The sequence below is a fragment of the Musa acuminata genome, chromosome BXJ2-4 (genome assembly GCF_036884655.1).
Source record: "Musa acuminata AAA Group cultivar baxijiao chromosome BXJ2-4, Cavendish_Baxijiao_AAA, whole genome shotgun sequence".
NCBI lineage: Eukaryota > Viridiplantae > Streptophyta > Magnoliopsida > Zingiberales > Musaceae > Musa > Musa acuminata.
In genome coordinates, this window is record NC_088341.1 from 28,529,335 (window position 1) to 28,551,974 (window position 22,640).

A 22,640-nucleotide genomic window follows, 5' to 3' on the forward strand; every position below is an offset into this window, starting at 1 on the left:
CAAATCCCCTTGCAACATGTAGATGTATATTTGAGTCATATATTCTATTTGTCATTAACAAAATGTTTGCAAATGTACCACTTGAGATGGGCTTGTAGGCATCTCATTTGCATGCAAAGACCCAACTCCTTTTTAAACATTTGTAAAATTTCACAGAACTTCATACCTATTCGTAAAATTTGTGCAGCTTTATTTAAAAATATATATTAAGGACTCGGGGTCTAAACTCTAAAGAGCAACGATAAAATACTGCCTGGTAATGCTAACTGTTCTACTAATGTTCAAGCCAAAAACACAAGATCAGTTCTATCCTAGAAGAGTTACCAGCTTAGCTTTTAGGTATTGAGTGGTGGAAAGTGATGGACAGGGGTGGCACGGTCATGCTACCTGGAAATCTTCGCAGTAAGCTCCCTTACCAGCTTTGCAGCTACCATTGCTGTCATTCCATCAACAGTATCACGCTGTGGGTTGAACTCCACAACATCCGCAGCTACGATGTCAGCTTGCAGATTGTGGAGAATGTTGAGCACATCACGGAAAGAGAGACCTCCTGGCTCAATGTGCGACACTCCGGGAGCGAATGCAGGGTCCAGGCAATCGACATCGACCGAGACGTAAACACCCTTGACACCTTCCCCTAGTTTCTGTCAAAAGATCAAAGTACAAATCACTTGGTAAAACCAGAATGATATGCAGCAGTAATCCATGTCATGAGATTGATGATTAACATCTTAAATTTATTGATGCTTGAAAAGTCACATGAAAGAACCCAATTCTGTTAAATCTAACAGAGAGAATTATGTTCCTTTTAGTTCTTCTCTTGCAGAAATCATTATTTTAGTGCACACAAGAAAAATTAGGATGAATGCCAGAAGTTATTTCAGTTTGATCCATGCTACTGAGTTCATGAACCTTGCAACTCTATTCAGTATAGATTAATTTGGATTGTAACAAGTTCAGAGAGAATAATTGGTCAGTGGAGCGTGAATTAGAGCTTCTAGATAAACCATCATATCAGCATTCATATTAATGAGTAATTCATTGTTTGATAAAACAAGATTCTATACCAGATTTTCCAAAATATGACGGTCTCTTGAAAAGGTGCGCATTTCATATTGCTCAACCCCAAATCTTTTCCCTTGTTCACGTCCTTCACGAGTTATTGATCTAATACCAACCTGAAATTCAGAGATGCATGTGGCAGAGTCATTTACAATCTTACAGGCACGACTCACAGTAAGACATTCTAGAAATAAGAGGATATAAAACTAAGAGTAATCATAAGTGTCAATAAGACTTGCAAATTGTTTAAATCGCATAATTCAGCAAATGCAAATAAGAAGAGTATGGATATTCTAATCTAATCAGAAAAGAAATCCTCTCAGACGTACTATATATGTAACTATTAACGGAACCATTTGTATATACAATTTACTAGCAACAAGATTATGTACATCCAAGTTTTCAACCGACATTATAGAAAAAAAAATTAACCATACTGCTTTCTATATCGTCACGAACTTAGCTAGTTTTACCTAAGTCGTACGGCATCCTTGCGTGTCCGCCCACAAAGGTCAGCCTTCCCGAAACCTCCTATGATACTTTAGGACCTACAAAAAAGAAAACAGGTTAGAGAAAGCGTTTCACTTGGGATCCACAAGCAACCATTTCAGCAAACACTTTTTAGTCAATGCAAATTACAAACATAAGCTTCACAAGCTCTAAACGGTCGTACAACAAATGGGCCAAAATGGTTCACTATAGACTGAAATCCCCACAAATACCCACATAACACAACCTTCGTTTACAAGCCTAAAATAGCCACCAAAGCCAACCAAAATGGGACTGTCAAGCCTACGGCCAACCCTCTACATGTTGTGCAAAGCATGAACAAAACTGAAAGGCACGGACATACATGAGCATTACATCAAACACCTTGTTTACAACTTTGTCCGTGACATTCTCCCCCACTTATTCCTTCGACATCCTCATCGAAGCCTTTGCTGACGCTGCATCTCCTCGCCTTTACTGACGCTGCATCTCCTCGCCTTTGCTGAGTCTTTAATCTTCCATTCCAACTGCAACGCGCCTCTTGGCTCCCAGCTTCTCTCCACCGTTGTTGTTGAGTAGTCGAACTTTGATTCGCTATGCTGCTTCAACTCGCCAATGACTCTACTTTGGTATAGGGTCAGGTGAGTTGTGCTGATCCTTGTTGGTTCCTACGGATCCTTCAAATGAAGGAAAATACCTTCCTTGTTATGCGTCAATCTCTCAAATGCCTCGTGCCGCTTGAACCGGGTGGATGTTTGTTGGAGCTTTAACGAGTATCGCCTCGCAGATTTCGAAGTTTTTGGGTCCTTCCTCCACAAAAATTTGCTCATCGATTCTTCTTTAGCTTAGTTGTCACTTCCAAGTAGGTTCACATCACTTCCACTTTCGATTGACATTTTGTTAAGAAATGAAACGGACAATCTACCCTCAGTAGCACCGATCACCATTGGTGAGGATTTAACAACTATTGTCTTTCATTAGATTTCTTCAAAGGGTCTTTGAACTTGTGCAGAGCTCCTCTGCTGGATAAATAAGAGAACTGGGGTACTCGGTTTCGCTCATTCACTTAAGAGTTGAGAAGGCAAAGGTTACTCGACTTTGCCCGCCTCCTCGAGGGTTGTACTCTATGCATCGAGCTGATTACTAACCTTCACCTGCTCTTTGCTCACACTTCTGAAGCACCCGAAGTGTTTGCACTCTTTATGTTGAGTTAGCTACTATGATTCACCTCAATACCATCGAACTTCTAGAATACAAGAAGTTTTCATCCCAACTTGGAGCATGTCTCTAATAGTTTTGGTTATCTTTGGGATTATACCATCTTCTCCATCATCTCTGTCGCCTACTCCTTTGAGTAGCAAAGGTACAACAACACGTACAGGTTACTTCGTTCCTTGGTTGAGCACTCTTGCATCGACCCGAAGTCCTCCACTTTCAGCCATCTGAATAAGAAGCTCATTGACACCGGTCTTACGAAGTTCCCTAACCTCTACCCTTTAGCCTTGTCTCGGTACTTGGAGTTTGCCTCTGCATTCTCCACATCTTCGGCCCCTTTCACGACCAAGCACTCTCCCTCTATGAAAGTAAGGGATCGATAACTCCACGGAAGTCCCGCCTCTGCGGTACTATGGCGTTGCCATGCCCATGACCCCACTATCTACCGCCTCGCATCTGCGTCCCTTTCTTTGCGATCGGTAGATCCGCCTCTGTGACACTATGACACTCCTCCGAGTCTACCTCCATTCTAACCGATACTTGGTTTTAGGTAGCTAAGTCGCTCTGGACTCATCATCGCTTCCTTACCCCTTTCGACCACCTACTTCAACACCTCTGTGTTCTCCGACCAGTTTCACTTGATCGATGGAATGACAGACTGCAACTCTCATACATGGCCTCCGCCATCATGTTGTAAGGCTCGCACCGATTCTGTTCTCCTTAGCTTCCTTGGTAGCAACGTTTGCTTACTCGACCTTGTCCTCTGACTTGTTGAGCTCCCTTAAGCGAATAAAAGCTCTGGAGCAGTCCATGAGCGAATAAAAGCTCCGATCATGCCCCTATGATTAAGTTCCCCCTATGAGACTCATTGGTACTTGCATTTGGAATTACCCCTCGGTGGTATAGAGCCCCCATATGCTGATGACCAAGGCTTTCATTTGATGCAAAATTCGATGCACGCATGGAATACCTACCTCTGTGATACCATGGCATTCACTCCTTGAATCTATAGCCCTTCTTGCCGTTGTGTTGTTCACCGAAGTGAAGCTACCAGTAGCTCTCGATCATACCTCTGTATGACCTAGTTCCTCGCGGGACTTGTCTCGTATGTGTCGCATTGTCTCGAATTGTTCCATCTTGATTCGCTGCACCATATCGCCTCCTGGTAACATCTTCATTGCATTTTGATCATTGTGGGATAAACTCGAACTGCGATCTCTCCCTATGTGGCCTCTACCAATACATTGCATGGCCTTTGCCACCTCTGATTGTGTCGCTCCATTGGCAATAGATCTTCGTCCATCACTCTCGGGTCATACCCAAGCGAAGTACAACTCTAGGACAGTCCGTCACCTAGCAACTCCCGAAGTCCACCAACTTCGTTGAAATTAGTGCATCGCTTCCTTCATGATAACTCGAATGGCAGCATTGTGTCATATTCTTCAAGAGTACCCGCCTCTGTATCATTTTGCCCTGTACCAAGGTCTTATAACCCCAACTTCACCTCCGCAAGTTGAGTCGCCTTAGTTCCTCCATTTAAATGCTTCTCCAAGATAAGGTGCATGTGCTTGGAAGTGCCTTTCGTTGTTAGCACCATGCATGATGAGTCTGCTTCATCAAAATGAGGGACCCATGGAATGATATGATCCCGCTCTTGCCTCTACAAGAGTTCATGTCCTTGACCTTTGTCCAAGGAAAGTTTCGTGCCTCCACTCCATATTCCATCTTCTATGTCGACTCCCTTCATGTGGCTTAAGTACTTCACCAAGTTACACCCAATTTGCTTCGCTCCTTGGTTTGCATTGAGTTGATGGTGACTCTTACGCCCACCATTCCACGGGTCAGCCCTTCATTGAGTCTGATCTCCATATTGGTTCCAAGTGTGCCTACATTTGGTGTTGCCTTGTGTCGTTCCCCCACTTGATCTCGCAACGCATCCACCAATACATTACATTGTGCAAGATCATGCGATGACTCATCGCCGCTCGCTCGGTCCGATAAGCTTTGTGCAGTTGTTGTCTTGAGGTACTCAACATATGTGGTCCGTTGCACATGATTCTCCCTCTGGAGAACCAGGACTTATCCCTCCTAGATATCTGTCTCGTTGGAGCAATGTCTCTTTTTGCATCATTCCCTCTGGAAGTTTTGGAGCCAAATAAATGGTGTATTGATTTGTCCCCGTAAACGCATTTGCTATATTGCAACTCTTTGCCAATACAACTCCCATTACACCCCTCAAGGCCTAGCAACATGCTGAACTTGCTGCACACTTCAGACTCCTATGGACGTATCCTTCTCATGCTGAAGAGAAAGTATCAATGCTCCATAGTGCCGAGTTTCGGTCGCCTTGGGATGGCTACGAGCATTCCATCGCCCACATATAAGATCTTGTATGAGTACCGAATTCTTTGAGTTAGCAATTCCCCTCACCTCTATGAGCTTTGCATAACTCTTTCGGTCGCTGAGCAACCCATCCCACTTTGTACGGTCTCATCCTTTACTAAGCATCCTGCTTGCCTTGAGCACCGTCAAGTTTAGTTGCCAACGTCGAGCCATAACTCGAACTCAGCCATCCCAACCTTTATGCGCTAAACATTCTTCCCAACTTGCTTGTCCTCGTGGTGCCTCTCATGCGAAGGGTTGGTCATTCCTCTGAATACCAGTCTCGAATGCTCGCTCCTCTGAATGACTACTTTCCCTACATCTCCATAACCGTTTCCCCCAAATGGTCGAGCATGCTAGCTGCCCTCAACGCAGCCCTGCTAGGTCCCCCACGTTTACATGCCAAGTGTTTCTAAGTGTGCTTGTCCCACTCTGATACCAAATATCACAAACTTAACTAGTTTTGCCTAAGTCATGCGGTACCCTTGCGTGTCTATCTGCAATTGTCAACCTCCCCGAAGCCTCCCATGGTCCTCTTTTTTTTTTTTTGTAAGTCTCTTATGGTCTCTTAGGACCTACAAAATAGAAAACGAGTTAGAGAAAACGTTTCACTCGGGATCCATAAGCAACCATTTCAGCAAACACTTTATAATCAATGCAAATTACAAACGTAGACTTCACAAGCTCTGAACGATCGCACAACAAAGGATCCAAAATGGTCCACTACAGACTGAAATCCCCACAAGTGCCCACATAACACAACCTTCATTTATAAGCCTAAAACGACCACCAAAGCCAACCAAAATGAGACTGCCAAGCATACAGCCAGCCCTCTACATGCTGTGCAAAGTATGAACAAAACTGAAAGGCACAGACACACATGAGCATTACATCAAACACCTCGTTTACAACTTTGTCTATGACAGTATGATATACAGAAAAAAAGGCACATTATGTTGTAACAAAACAACACAACTAATTTATTCATCATTTAATCCAAGCAAAAAGTACCTCAAAAAAGGGTCACAATAGGGTGTAAATAAATAAAGTTACTTACATAACAACTACATGTGGGATGTCATTCTAAAAATGTAATATAATATATAAAGGAAGGTTCATCGTACCAGTCCATACCAGTATACCAATCGACCGATGGTATGGTATGTATTGCTCTATATCGATGTACCATGTGTTAGTATGGCGAGACATACCGACAGCATATAAAAATGATTAAAAATACCTATAAAATTTTCTAAAAAATAAATTAAGATTTTTAAGTTAAAATAAATATAAATTTAGTATAATTTTAGTAAAAATAATCTAAATTAGGAAAGAATAATGGCACATATCTTTTTTGGGCCTTGAGGAGTAGTTTTGTGATACATTTCAAAACGTCCTTTCGTTGATATTGAATTATCTACAAAGAAATAATTTGAATTATTAGATTATTTGTTAAACAACTTAAACTTTAAGATTCAAATGAATCAAGTAATCGATCAATGGATATACTTGGTTCTACCACCAAAAAGAACGATGAGAATCGACGAGCAGTGGATTGAGGTCCTCAATCATATCTATCTATATATCAACTTGATATATTTGTTGGACCCAATCCCAAAATTGATCCTACGATATAGTATATTGATATATCGTATACTATTGGTGCATCAATGTGGTGATGATCATAGTCTGATCGTCGTAAACCACACATGTCTGAGACAACTCCTGAGGTAAGTACGATTGTAGCATGTATTGGTGCAAAACACGGAGAATGTCGAAACTTCTACTTTTTGTCACTGATTTGCTGCTCCATATAATAAGATCGATCACCGTACTAGTGCTCGGAGAAAAATGCTAATTATCACATCAAGCTCCATGATCTGAATCTTGGATGACATATGTAAAATACTACTCATCGGTACATGCACCACCCTCAAACTGTGTAGACCAGACCATCAACTCTTCGACATCGTCACCATCATCAATTGAGGCATTGTTATCTACATCACTGCCATGTCTTCGAACTGAGTGGGTCGTTGAATACGATTAAAAAGTCCACATATCTTTGATTAGAGAGTTCTTCCTCTAACTTAGGTGCTAATCCTCCCTAATTAACCTCCCAAGCTTGATCTGATCCACAAATCGTAGCTTTGTGGAGTTCAAGAGAGTGCAAATGAAAGAATGAGAGAAATATATAAGTGATTGAGAGAGTAGATGAGTTAGTTGATGAGTTGGAAAGAGTAAAAGAAGAGAGAATGAGAGGGTAAAAAGAGTTTAAAAATCCTTAGATCTGGTTCAAACGATCAAATTGACCATTTGAATTCAACAAATCCCAACCATTGATTGGTATCGATCGCAAATCAACCAGTACAGTTTGGTAATAGTCGGATTTCAATCGTTTCGATCGGTACAGACCCCGTATCAAGCGATATGAGGTCCCCTATTATGGACAGCCCAGTATAGGGCGGTCTATGTGTCGGTCCCCTGTTAGACCAGTATATACCGCTCGTACCGTTTAGTACAAGTCAACACGACGAACCATGTGAAGGAGCACCATGGTTCTCCAGTGGCCTAAAGTAATCTTACATGATCAACTCATGAGTAATTATAAGTTCCATCTTGGTACGTCCTAGAGTAATCTTACATGATCAACTCATGAGTAATTATAAGTTTCAACTTGGTTCTATTCGCAGGTACACTATTTGATACATGTACTTCAAAAGAATCCCAAAAGAGTAGGGAACAAGATAGTACTTGCAATCCCAAAGAGTGACAAAAGCCTAAAGCATGTATGGAAGGCATCCAACATAAAGGCCTCAGTTATGAATTGAATATTTTCTCCATTTAACTTAATTAAATTACTACATCTCTAATGGTTTGGATTATACAAAATCTCATAGCTTGAATTGTTTGTTCCTGAATTGAGAACTTTACCTTATTTTCTTTACTGTCATAGCAATTATCCACAAAGACTATAAATTGCATTCTCAAAAAATGCACAAGCTTTTGTTGGTCAACAAGACTATAGAAACTGAAATTTTTCTATATATGTATCTTTATCACTTATCACACAACCTCACCACCAAGTATGTTCAAAGATTAAGATATGGCATGATATACTCCAAGTTGTGACAACACATGCCAACGAACACACCATGACATATCAATGATCTCATTTGTACCAACAAGATACATATTGTTTTTGCCAATCTGTCAAGCCAGCATTCACAGTTTCACACGCATGTCGAGCACGAAGAGATAAACATCTTTCTCTTGTAAAAACTAGCCCAGTACACATGCTGAATGATGGTCAGTATTAAACATGAACTAAAGCATTAATCAGAATAGGAACCATAATTACCAGTTCTACCATGGATACATATTAAAAAGGCTTTCACATAGTGACATAGGGTATTTATTTAATGATGTTCATATGATTTGTCCTTAGCTCTTAGACACCACGACTGCAGAAACCATTATATATGGAGTATAAAAACTATTAGAACATTCATTCAGAACTTGTTATGTTTATCTCATGTAACTAACAGTTACTTATTACAAAGATCTCATGCCTAATTTGGTATGGATGGATCCAAGGTTTTTCTGAATCTATTCCAGCCTCAAGCCACATGATTTTGGCAACCCTGAAGGAACTAATTCAATCAACAAGGGTGTGGGAATGATAAGTTCCAAAGCTGGCATCCTGCTCAGCATACCGAAGGGAATAAAAGTGACATTTATTCTCAGTCATCAGATTGCTATCATCAATTCATCAAGTCAGCCATCGTAGGGCTGGCACCAAATCTGCCTAGGTTATCTTTGAGCATGGGATTTTTGAACCATAATGAAACCAAGACGTGCTGGGCCACCATGTGGACAGACAAAGAGACCAAAGAGGTAATGCTACCAGCATCAAGAAGGCTAAATTATCTAAGGTGGACTGGTGAGGTCAGCAACAAGAAATTGGGGGCCCAAATAAGTTTCTCATTTCAGCTTGAGGTCGAGTTTCTCCAACTTCCAGTAGGATCATAGCTTGGCGCAACCATCTTGGATGGTTGTAGGTACAAGGTGGCCTAATTGATTGGAATAGGAATAAGGGAGCACCCTCCTCGGACAGAATCGCCACTGACTCAAGAGAGGGAGAGGAAGTCGTGCCCACCACCCTCCCAATTCTGGGCCACAAAGTAGATGTGATCTAACCTCCACCACTCAAGAAGGGTCTCTCATGCATGGTTCATGGCTCAATCCATATTGATGCCATTTATCGTCAATACAATTTTGTCTAATCGTTTGGCCATATACTTAAAAATTAAAGGGGAACAACTAGAATCAATCAACTACATTAAGCCAAATTTTGGCCTTATCAGCCTATTTAATATCCTTAAAAGAAGAAAGAGAAGAGGAAAGGAGTGGGAGCCAGAGAAGCAGAGGAAAACTGAGATGAACAACACAAAATCTGTGATTATTGATTTTGAAACAGAGAAAACACTTATTGTTTTCTTTACGTTGCAACCATCGTATTTATCGTCTATCACCATCATGTGAGAAGGAGAAGGGGTAGGCAGAGATAAGGGATCTCATCTTTTCATTATTTATTGCTTTATTACCCTATACTTTTCTGGCATAGCGATTAGAGAACCATAAATGTCATAGTGGCATCTATCGCTATTTTGAAATTGCAGGTGAATAAGGTTTAGATCATTTGCATCACATATAGTATTTTTATTAAGTATAGTAGTATCTTTATGTAATATAACTGTTACTTATATTTTAATAAAAGTCACTTTTATAAATTTATTCTCACTAATATGTCCATTTCACATTTTTTAAGGGATAGATACACCTTATAAAATATGAAGATAAAACAATATTTTACTTAAAATATTATTCCTTTACATTATATTATAGGCTTTTTCCTATTTTAATAGTATAAATCCCACTAAAATCTATCTATTCAATCCTAATGACTGCAATTGTGCCATTCCTAGCCAATTCCAATAAGTATATTTGTGATCTTGCTATCCTATAATGCCTCCAAAGCTTAACAGGAAAGTGAGGGTTTGCAACATACCTCCCAAGACAGTGATTCCACCTCATTGCCTCGCTTAGATAAGCAAGGTTTGCAACCAATCTAAGGGTACGTTCGCCATGTTAGTAAGAATTGGCACTTAATAAATAGGTGTAATCATTTCTAATGTCTTTACATCAACAACCTTTAGGCATAAATCCAAGATACTAAAGTTCTCTCTGAAGTTCCTCTTGCATCTCTCTTCTCCTGTTCTATCCTAACCTCTCTCTTTTCTATTTCTCCTCTTTAATCTCTCGTATAGAAGAAAAAAAACATACAATAGGAGGCAACCATCGGTATCATTGAACAAAAAGGCTTGCGTCTTGGGAGAAAGGAAATATACTATGTCAAAGCCCTGATGTACAATTTGAGGCACTGTTGTGTTAATAAATTGCATCCTTAAAGACAGAAGTACACCATGCCAAAAACAGATGCAGGATCTTTGAGCTAGTGCTGCTATATTGATGAATGATTTGGAGGCCAAAATGCATGGGATGGGGAAGAAGCAAAAAAGTTCAGATAGATCACGAATTTGATAAGATGATATACAAAGCACCACCTCTGAGCACAGATTAAAATCATGATTAGGCATCAATATTAATCAGTAGCAAGACTAGTACAGCACTGGTACAAAACACCACCGCCGAGCATGGATTAAAATCTTGATTGGGCATAAATATTAATCAGTGCAAGACTAGTACAGTACTGGTATCGTACCACTACTGTACAGTGTGCTAAGTGTTGGTACCTATAGGTACCAACCAAATCACTACAAGTAAAGAGAAAGAGTTATGTGGCAAATAGAGCAATGACAGAAGCATTGCAAATAGAGGTAATCCTCAGGGACTCACCACCAATGTGAGCATTGTTCAAGGTCAGGAGCCTAGCTGATCAAGGCAGAGGAAGGTGGTGCTTTTAGGTGAACAACCCTCCCATGTGGCGACATGGGGGCATTAAAAGGAAAGGGCGGGATGGTTTGTTTCTCACTTAAAAAAAGGAGTGGAGAAAAAGATCAAGTTAGATTAGATTTAAAACAAACAAGGGTCTGGGTAGATACCAGTAGCAAGCACTAAGTTTACGGCCGAGTATAGCTCAACATCAATAGACTAACCACCCAGTTTGCCAGGTATGGGAAGCATACCAGGTAATAAACTCGGTATTGGACTCTATCGGATGAAATCAACTGGTTCATGTACCAACCAATCATTGGACTAGTAAATAATGGTCGATATTATCAATCATACTAGTTAATACAGGCTGATACTTACCTATCTGACAACCAGTTGTGCACGAACTAGCTTAAATTTGATCCTCTACAAGACAAACCACCTGATACGCATATCAAACCATGCGAATCAGTTGGTAACTAATGGGTTCATATTACATGGTAAGCCTACCGCTCAGTCACCCAATTCGCTCGTCTTTTTCGTCTCATCTGGAAACAGTCATCCACTCATTCAATCACTCTTGATCTCTCAGTCTCTCCGTGAAACCTCCAAATTGTAGCACATCAAGGTTGAAACAAAAGAAATCATCATTGTATTTCACCAATCTATGGTAAATCCAAAGTCAAAACAAAAAAGTTAATTGTTAATCTTTGTTGATTTAAGCTTTATTCTTCCATTTTTCTATCTCGAGATCATGATTCAATGCTTGTCATGAATGCCTCCATTCTAGATTCTAGTTCAAGCTGTTTCCCTTTCCTACTTTTTTGTTAAAATGAAGTTGTCCTAATTATATGTCAGACCCACTCGGATACAACTGAGATCCATTTCCATGTAAATTTAAGCTAAGATCCACATGGATCTGACATACATTGTGAGATGACCAAATTCCTTGTACATGTACCATGATGCACTTTCCACTGAACAATGGTATCCACCATTTAAAAACATGGTTCTGATATACAAGCTTCTAATTCATTTGGCAGTGTCGAGGGATATTTTAATGGGAAGCGGGAAGAAATCCAACAAAGAATCAAGTCACTTAAGAACCAATAGGATCTACATGGTGACATGGTCTGACTCTTATCTGTGATCGATGGTCCAGGCCTACCAGGATGAGTATCAAGTTCTTGATATATTGTAACAGAAAGATTGCCTTCCATAAATCAGTTGATGCATCAAATCATATTCATAATACCTACTACATATAGAGAAGTGAAGCATGGACTGAAGAACTATATATATCATTTATCCCACCCAAAATCATGGCACATGCAGATCCACCTGACTGTTTATGGCTAAAAGGGTAAAGGCAAAGTAAGGCAATTATGACACAAGGAGATGAAATGTCAGACATGAGTTCCTCATGACCACAGCCTTCCTACTCAGGAAAAAGCATATACACACACATAGAGACACCCAAAACCCCCATCAAAACAACTAACCAGCACAGGTGTAAAGGCAGAGCTTTCCCATATGAAACCTCTTTGTTTGCACATAAAGAGTTCCAGAAAAAAAAGAGTGCCTTACCAATAAAAGTTAATTAAACTTAAATCACACTATCTTGTATTTTCAATAATTCAGGCCATAAAAATTCATATCTATATTTGTATGTTGTAAGTGGAGAAACTTTCTCCTAACAGAAAGTCAGGGAACTTCCAATCTTCTGCAACTGAGAACTAAGATGTTTTTCTGCAGCTGTCAAGCAAGCCAAGGATATTTAACTTTTTGAACTTTGTTTTAGGCACGCATACCATTTTTAAATCCCAAAACTGGGTTCAATTGATTATAATCATTAATTAAAATTCACATGTCAGTAAATTTTTAAATAACAAAGTTTTAATTTAAGTTTTAATTTCATGTCATGTAACTATAATTCATGCTACACAAAAAATACAAGAATCACCAAAAGAAAAACTTAAGAGAATATAGGCCAAAGCAGAAATCACATGGTAAACCTTTCTTATGGAACCCGACAACAGAAAATGAAAGTTCTATGGTTTAATTCTTTCTGACAAAAGGTGACATCAAAAACAGTCTTGTAGTTTATTTTTTATATTCTTAACATGCTGACATGCTCTTTATAATCAGTTGAGGGACATATATTACCTGAAGAAGGCGCCTGGCATAACCTCCCTCCATTATTCGTGCAAAAGAAGAAGCATGTGAATATTTGTTTCCTTCAAAAGCATCATATATATCAGGATGGGCATCTAGATGAAGAATATCCACAGGTCCACCCAGCTTTTCCGATACAGCTCTAACAACTGGAAATGATATGGAGTGGTCACCACCCAAAACCAAGGGTCGTAATGGATCCTATAAATGAAACTTTGTCAGGTCAACAATAACATAATGCAATAGAAGTAAAAACTGTTGGATGCTACAGCATACTTCTTGGAGAAATCATCTCACTGATAGCTGTCTACATAACTACTTGAAATTCAAATAATTCTGGTATTCTGGTAATACTGTTGCCAAGCCTCTTGATAGTTATGACATAATAAATATTTTAGTATTAATTTATATCATTTTCATAGATAACCAGATTGTTTTAAATTGTTTAACCTATATAAGTATATATTTTTCAAATCTAATACATGTTTAAGGGACAAATAATTTCTACATAACCAATGCTTGCCAATCACTTTTTAATTATCTATATAATTCACATATATTCTTTGAAACCTGTGGAGTCAAGGTTTGTCTTAGAAACTAGTAACTCTCAACTCTCAAGTCTCAACAAGGCAAACCTTTATTTCACATCATAGCACTGCCCTATTTTCTTTGCTAGGAGTTTTGTTGTTCCAAACAAGCATCACACTTTTGAGCATCAGATCAGTGCAGGTCATTGGCTGGATTGGTACAGATCCGGTGTGAACCAGAATTTGCACACACGATATTTCGGTACATACACCGGTACTAGAAGGAAGGATGAATGAAAGAAAGGAGGAGAAGAAGACTAGAAGGAGGAGAAGGAGAAGATGCTAAGGAGGATAAGAGGAGGCAGAGCAGGCGGAGGACAAGAGGAGGATGAGGAGACAGGAGACGAGGAGGATATGAAGGCGACGGCAGAGGAGAGGAGCACCATCAGTGGGCTGGGGGCTCTTTTTCTTCTTTTTTTTTAATGACACTCAAAATTTGTTGTTGTAGATCATCCAAGAGATCATTTTAATTCAATCTGTGTAGCTCAAGTTTCACTGAGCTGAGTTAAAATGCACTTTAAAATTAAAAGATTGAAATTTCTATCATACAAATGTCAAAACCTACAGCATTCAGACTAGTGAAGTGATACACCCACAAAATAATGGATGAACAGTATCCACAAATGTCAAAGGAAGATTAGGTTTCCCCAATCTTTCTTCTCTATTGTCTCTATTCTTCCTCTTCTATGCGACCAACATTCTGATGTCAGCATAATGGCAAATGCAGTTATCTCTTCACTGCCAGTTATTATAGGAGTATGCCACAACTCGCAAGAATACTAACCTCAGTCATAGAACATCCATATCATATTGATTTTTCTTCTCTTATCATATTTATAGCCTAGCACCATAGGATTAGACCATCGATTTAGAAAAATATAAACACACTTAAGGACGAAATTAGATTGATAAATAATTTAATGATAACTAATAATAATTTGTTTACAGGAAACCAAAACAGGTGAGGGAAATCTAGAATTGATAATAATAGATAAAAAGAAAGCAACAGGGGAAGTTAAACGTAGGAATGTTGACCAAAAAATGTAGACATTATTAGAATAGTGTAACAGAGGAGTTGCTAGAAAATTAGTGTTAAAAGTTATACTAGGAGAAGAGATCATAAATGTCATGCATTTTAGAAAAAAATAGATGAAAATTGGAACAATATAAAAAAATTACCAACAAGTGAAAAACTTGTTACTGGAAGGCAGTTAAATAGTTATACAGGAAAAAATAACATAAAGAAATTGGAGTGCTGCATAGGATTTATTTGTACAGGAAACGGAACAAAAACGGAGATATGATTTTGGATACCAGCACAACTGTGATCCCAATTGTAAATACTCACTTCAAGAAAAGAAATGAGTAATTAATCATAACCAGAAAGGAAGATAGAGTTGCATGAAAGGATTGTGAACTTATGCCTGGAGAAAGTTTGATTTATCAAAATAGATTGATAGGAGATGTATACTACAGAAAGGAAGAGTTGGATGAAAGGATTGTGAACATATACCTGGAGAAAGTTTGATTTATCCAAATAGATTGATAGTACAGAAAGCAGTTTTACTCAGTTTCACTCAGTTTACCTTTCTACCTTTTTTATAATATTATATTTGATAATACTAAAAGTGCATAACTTGTGGCTACCACTTCATGCACAAAGAGGTTGACACACAGGTCTGGATATGTTGCAAACCAAGACAAGATTGCATCTGGATATGTTGGATGGCACACAGGTCTTTGCCAAACCAGTGTAGAAGAGGAAGAAGAAGAAACCCCTGTGGTAATAGTGAAAGGATTTTAATTCATCTAAGCAAACATCATCTTGAACTCCTGTCTTTATACAATTTTCAACTCAAATACATATAAACTTATGACAATTAGGCCTCAACATGCAGAGAATCTTTTGCAAGATTGATTAGGTAGATCTAGAAGGCAGCCAGGCAGATAATAAACTCACAGTTAGCTAAGCAAAAATTTCCAAATTAGCATAGTGAAATGCATCAAATAGTTAAGAGAAGAATCTTATAAAAAGGGAAATAAATAAACAGTTGTCTTACCTCCTCCATCACTAGCTTAACGGAATCGCTTATGATATTCATTAGTCTGTCATCATCAATCCCACAATCACGTATCTCTTGGATAGGAACATCACCAACATCAGTAAGCACACGAGGATCATTTAATTCTTTACCTGTATAACCACCAAGTTGTACATGAATCAGGTCTAGACATCCAATTAGCTGAAAGAAACTGGACACAAAAGAATACAAGTGATTGACTCCAAAAAATGTCATAAAAAAAGGAGTCATCCACTTAATACTCATACTGAGTATTTCTCATATATGCCTCTTGATTTATGCTGATATGAATGGGACAATATAAAGCGAGTACTTCCTAACAATAGAACATAAAGTAATCAGATATATTTTACATAAAGCGTATACTCTTTTCTATCGTTCACCAATCCTACCTCAAAATTTTATTCATCAGCCAAATCATAAACATTACCTCAAACCAAGAAACTTCCACCATAATAAATTTTAGCTAAAAATCAATAAATTTTGACTAAGACAAATTAAACTCAATTCAGTTTCAAATTTCAACAAGCTTTAGTTTTTCTGGTTTGTTTTTGTTTAGACCAGTGTATTTCAGTCAATTTGGGGAAATATCTTCAAAACAAACCAGAACCTGCACAGGAAAGGGTTTTTAGGTCTGCCAAACAAACTAGATCTTAAATGATCCAATTGTTAATGGGCACAGTCACATCTATGATTATACAACCTGACTTACTAACACCATCCTGATTTACTACACCATCAAACTACCTGACAAACAGGTCAGAGGAAATTTGACCACATGTCCATTTAGCAACAGATTCAGTTGGATATTGTTTTTAACTTCTTATTACTTTGTCCATTGTAAAGACATATTTGGAGTCACATTGACAAATTTTAGTTCAGGTCTTGAATCGATCAACTTGACAAATAATTCCATGGTCACCATCTTATTGATTAATGGAGTTTTAGCAGTTCTATTAACTTTGGTGCTAACCAGATGAGATCCTATTTCAATCCAAGGTGTTTAGAAGCCTAATTTCTTTTGGATATCTTTAGAAACATGAAATATTAATTTAAAATAAACCTGCCAAAGCTCAAGAAACATTCGCCACAGTTCAAGATACACAAGAATGAGATATATTAAGAACTACAACCTTTTCTTTTTTCTGTGACACTAAGACTTCAAAATGTGCAGTAAAAAAGGAAGAAACCAAATTACTACAACTAAAACAAAGAAGGTACCATAAAAATTGGAACCATGTTCTAGCTTTATAGAGAAAAACAGCTCAACTCATTGCACAACATCTCTACAAAAAAACATCCACTCATCCAAGCCTTTACCAGCTTCTATGGGGTCTGTGTGAAGAAAATTGGCTATGGAAGTATTTGCACATCTTTTTTATATCTTTTGACTTTCTCAAATTTTCTCCATCTATCAAGTCCAAAGCTAGATGAATCTTAATTCATCTTGATACAGAATTATCAACTAAGAAGCCCCAGTGCAGATGAAAAGTTGCATTGTATGAGGATAGTTATCACTTTTCAACACCCTTAAAGCATCATAAAGTGAGTTTTCATGGTTGGTAACAATATCCATGTTAAAACATATTTGTCTCATGCTTCCACAAGATTATTTTTTTCTATCACCAAGAATTATCATTTTCTCATATTCTTCAATCTAATCTATTCAGTTTAAAGTCTCAATTCCACCGAGAATTTGAGACATCAGACTTGACAAAAGGATGTTATCTATGAGCAACATACATAGGGGGAAAAAACACACACAATAACATCCATAGGAAGCAAAAAAGAAGATAAGAAAAGATATACTCATTCATTCACAGTCAATGGTGATAGAGGGTGAGGTTGTCCCTCCATAGTTAATAACCTACGTGATATAAGTTCAAACACTACAATAACAAAAAAAGAGGTCATGGTTATGGTCATGACAGAGCACATACAACCACAAACATGAAGAACTTAGTTACAGCATGTACTACACATGCTTCAATAAAGAGGTCACTTTTACCAAATTAATCGTACAGCATGAAATAAAATTTTGTTAGTACCCTCTTCGGTAGTAGAATTGGTGCTACCACACCAGATAGCTTCCCTAATACGAGGAGGAGCAAAAGCAGGTCCCTGCAGGAAAGAGGAATTGTGTCCTAGTGGAACTCCCAGAAGTGATGTTGAAGCTTTAACACCACCCAAGGACCGTAGTAACTCTCCCTGGAAAAGAATGGGGATTCATAGAGTTAAGGGAGTTGCAGAAATAAAACAACAGGAACAGAGCATCTCAAAAGCAATCAACTTAACAAAAACATGCTTATAGTTGTCTCACCATTTTAAATAAGCATCACAAAGTAACCAACATAACAAAGTTATCCCATGGCTGGCTGTCATCATTCTTTTTCTTTTAGAGTCCAAATTCCCACAAGCAACACAATAAGCACTATTCGATAATTATCAAGAAAAATGATAATAATACCATACAACGTCATATATTTTGTTTCGCAGATGTGTTGTAATACAACTAGCAGCTTAATCCTCGTGCACTATATTCAGTCAACAAACATAAATATCATCTCAACTGATTTGCAATTGGAAACTCTTCTGGTATCAATTCACATGCCTGGCTTGAGGGTGAAACATTTTAGTCTGATTACATTAAACTACTTGATTCGAGCAGAAGTACAAAGGAATGACGAGGTAGACAGCAAATACTTATCTTAATGCCTCATATACTTCTCTGGACAGGTATTTGCTGATGCAAATCCAGACTCGAATATGGTTCGTATGGCGACACTCAACATACTTTAAAAAACACTTAAAGGAGGTTAAATTTGACTGCCGTCGTTTCTAATTAATATCTTGATTCTTTAATATTCCACATATAACTTAATCACCGGCAACAAATTTGATAATACCAAAAATTAAATATAATAGCTGGTGAAAGCTGAACAAAACAAACATCAACCAACAGAGTAATTTATTCTATCGAGATCACCAAATAATAAGTTTAGCGAACATAACACTCTCAGGAGGAATCATTCAGCTGCTACTACCTTGAGTTTGGCCCTTTCCCGGATTAGAGTGAGGGAAGCGTCGATGACCCGGTTCTGGCCCTTCTCTATCAGGGCGGCGGGCACGTTCGCAGCGCTCAGTTGCTTCCAGTAGTGCATCCACTTCGTCCCCTGGCCCATCTTTCTGCAGCGCATTAACAAGCTACACGCACTTAGGGATGCACAAACAAATGAGAAAATATCACCCTAGTATCCAAATTTTAAGACAATCAATTCACCGATGTGTCGTTGATGAATGAGGAGACGTACTCTGATTTCTATCCCTTTTTCTCTCTCTCTCTCTCTCTCTCTCTCTCTGCTACGAGAGGGAGGCTTTACGGGTGGAGCGAGCGAATGAATCTGCCATAGGGCGCTCCAACTTTGGACGTTCGTATTGAAGAATAGAAAGAACAGGAAGGAAATCACTTTGTCCGTCCATTTGGATGTGTGCGTGAGTGAGAGAGAGAGAGAGAGACTGGGACTTGGGCGCCGACGCGGGTGTAGGATAAGGACGTGGTGAACGTGGCGCGCTGGGTGCGGATAATAAAGCGTTAAAATGACAGACGTCAAATCACGGTAGCTGATATATGATGCTCCGCAAGTACATTTGCTCCTGCTGACGGTGGAGTGACGAAGTGCAGTTTAACATAGTGGGGATTCGAGGAATTTAGGAATGTCTTGCTCTTTTATGGGCGATTAACCAGCAAAATTCCAAAGTCGTTCTTCCTTTTTATTGCGGAGCTTCTCTATTTTTTTTTTGTTTTTTCTATTGATTCATGTTAATGTAAAATATTACATTAATCTCATCTATAGAACTTGTGTTAGGATATTTTCAACAATATTCTTTTAATGCTCGGTAGGTCAAAAAAAATAAAAATATATATTTTTATGTATAAAATTTACCCCTAATCACCGTATGCTCGACAAATATCACCCAACTTGAATATACTTGAGAGAATCGGGATAGTGAAATTATGGATCCAATAACATGGATAATAATGCTAATGCTACTCGAGCATTGAATTGGGTGCTGATATGATTGATTATGCACGTATCATTTTGGGTATATTTATTTATTTACCTCTCGATGCATGATGAGAAATGCAAATTGATATAGTTGTGTCAAACGATAATATGCTTTCCGATTCAACATGATTGAGGTAGATGATGCTTCATGATTGTGTTGGGAGGTAGATGACATGTTATGGTATAACATGATGGTGTCATAGGTAGATGATGACATAATCACATCATAGATAAATGATATTTTTTACTTGACACGGTTACACTGTAGGTCAAAAGCGCTTTGCAACTTTGACCTGGTTGCATTAAAAGACTATTGTTTGCCTAGTGCCACTAGTTGTTGCAAACAAATGTACAGTATTTGATTTGTTTTAGTTATAGTAATATGCCAATCAAGATCTCTAACATATCAATTTCCTGAAAGGTATGACATTAGCGAATCAGGGGTTGTCATGTATTCTATCATTTAGGTGAGTAATGAAGGCCAAAAGTCATGCAGCACCCATAAATCTATCGCTGAGCCCTTGCTTTTTGGAGAATATGAGAACTTTAGATTTCTAAGTTGGAAAGTATAGCCAAAACCTTCCAATCCAGAATACGAGTATTTTTCTTTCTTTTTTTTCTTTGGTGTGAGAGTTTGAGACTAGGGGCATCACTAGTCTAGACATCCTGTCTCCTAGTATATCCTCTTCTTTTATTTAAAATGTTTTGATCAAGCTCATTCCCTTTCAAGAATATCGAGGTCCTTGTGTTAAAGGTGTCTCTCGTTTGTCATAGTTTTAGGAAACAAAAAGCTTGAGTGGAGGATACTATTTTGACCTCAACTCAAGAGTCTGAGTCCGAAGCTCTCGATCATCTAATTGTTTAGTTTGACTTTTCATATTGTTTCATAAACACTTGTGTACATCAATGCCCTTAAAGAAAATATCTAGAACCCCTTCCATCTAGTCCTTAGGGAGTGAAGAAAGATTTCTTTTATCTCATTGACACATAATTTATGATTATCTCACAACATTAGTGTCGCCTTGACCGTTAATGTGTTTTTTGCTCTTCGTACTATGTATACTTAAGGGCCAACTCTTTGTTCCTTCTAACTTGAAAGTGGCTACAAAGTTTATTAGACTTTATGCTCTAATAAGAGTTTTAAGGTATAAAATTTCTTTTATCATGATGAAATATCGGTGGCACTTCACCTTGGAATAGATGGTATATATGTTGTTAAAGCACGTAAGTTGATTAAGGTGAAAAGAGTATAGTTCTCCTACCTTCTCGAGTCTTATCCGATTTCATAATAATAATAATTATAATAATTATTATTATTATTACTATTATATATATATATTGTTATCACTATTATTTTTTAAACTAATCATATTTTCTCTTTCGCTCTTCTTGATGAAATAATTGAGAGGAGGTCCCAACATTTACATCCTAGATTGGTGTTGAGCCAATAGGGTACCGAAGTGCCTCCAACTCTCTATGTGCAAGAGGGTGGTTGATAATAGTTCTTTAAGACAAGTCGAAAGAAGTCAATATCCTCAGCCTATAAAGAGCAAGCCTCACTTGGTGTTATTAGTGCTAACATCCGAGATAGCATTAAAGAGACAGAGAATGAATTATATATCCGAGATAACATTAAAGAGATAAAGGATGAATTATGTAATGTCCATCAATCAGGGTTATATGTGCGTTCGAGGAATGCAATGGCCCAAACCATTAGAGGGCTTCTAAGTGTATTATGATATATTCATTGACTCATTCATTTACTGGCAAAAAGGACTATGATATTTTGTGATTGAAATTCTTGCCAAAAGACACAAGAATGTGATGGTAAGATGTACAATTAGCTTATTCAATTTTATCAAATAAATATATATTAATACCATTTAATTTTAATATCTATCATTTACTTTATTGTTAAAAATAACTTTCATTTACTTTGAATCAGTCTAAATCTTGGGTTAAGTTAAATTGTTGTAAAACGAATGAGTTGATTTAATTTAAAGGAATATAGTTGATTTAATAAGTCAAATTTGGTTTAGTTTGAATATTAAAATTTAGTTTAGTGACACTCATAATGAATACATAGATGGGGATATCAATTTATATAATAATGGTCTTGTATCGTTACGATGCTCCATCGTCTTTGGAGATTGACATGACGTCCAAACCGATGTGTTATATCATATTCAGATTGATCGAACTCCAAGTGTTGAGTCTTAACTATGATCATATTAGTGATTTGTAAAAAAATAATGATCATATTAGTAATATAGTGGCTTAATTATGTTCATACATGCATTAAAATCTCGTACAAAAGAGATATAAAAATTATAATTTAATTAAATTTTTTGTTCAACTAAGACGTACATTGTATTACTCATTTGTAAATGAATTAGTAAGGAAAGTTAACAATTTAAAAAGATATAACAAATTGTATTATTTTTTAATAATGGTATAATTAAAAAAGTTAACATTTACATAATCCTAGGAAATTAAATAAGGTTTAATGAGTCATAAATATTTGACTTAATTATGATATTTTTAAGTTTAAAATAATATTTTTTTTTATTTTAAAAAATAAATTTAAAATTTGTTTCACCATATATATATATATATATATATATATA

At 37.5% G+C, this 22,640-nt stretch overlaps 1 protein-coding gene across 2 annotated transcripts; it reads right to left on the reverse strand.

Annotated features, from left to right (window-relative positions):
- Positions 1–167: 167 nt before the first annotated feature.
- Positions 168–19,415, reverse strand: LOC135584315 (arginase 1, mitochondrial-like). 2 transcript variants are annotated; one of them, XM_065104413.1, is made up of 7 exons: positions 19,258–19,415; positions 18,991–19,132; positions 17,995–18,154; positions 15,926–16,059; positions 13,270–13,479; positions 1,068–1,178; positions 168–644 (listed from the first exon to the last, which is right to left on the reverse strand). In XM_065104413.1, the coding sequence occupies exons 2-7, from the start codon at positions 19,126–19,128 to the stop codon at positions 384–386; spliced, it is 1,014 nt and encodes a 337-aa protein (XP_064960485.1). In that variant the 5' UTR covers positions 19,129–19,132; positions 19,258–19,415; the 3' UTR covers positions 168–383. The 2 variants fall into 2 exon arrangements, with proteins under 2 accessions (XP_064960485.1, XP_064960484.1); XM_065104412.1 differs by having other exon boundaries at positions 19,227–19,397.
- Between the last annotated feature and the right edge of the window lie 3,225 nt (positions 19,416–22,640).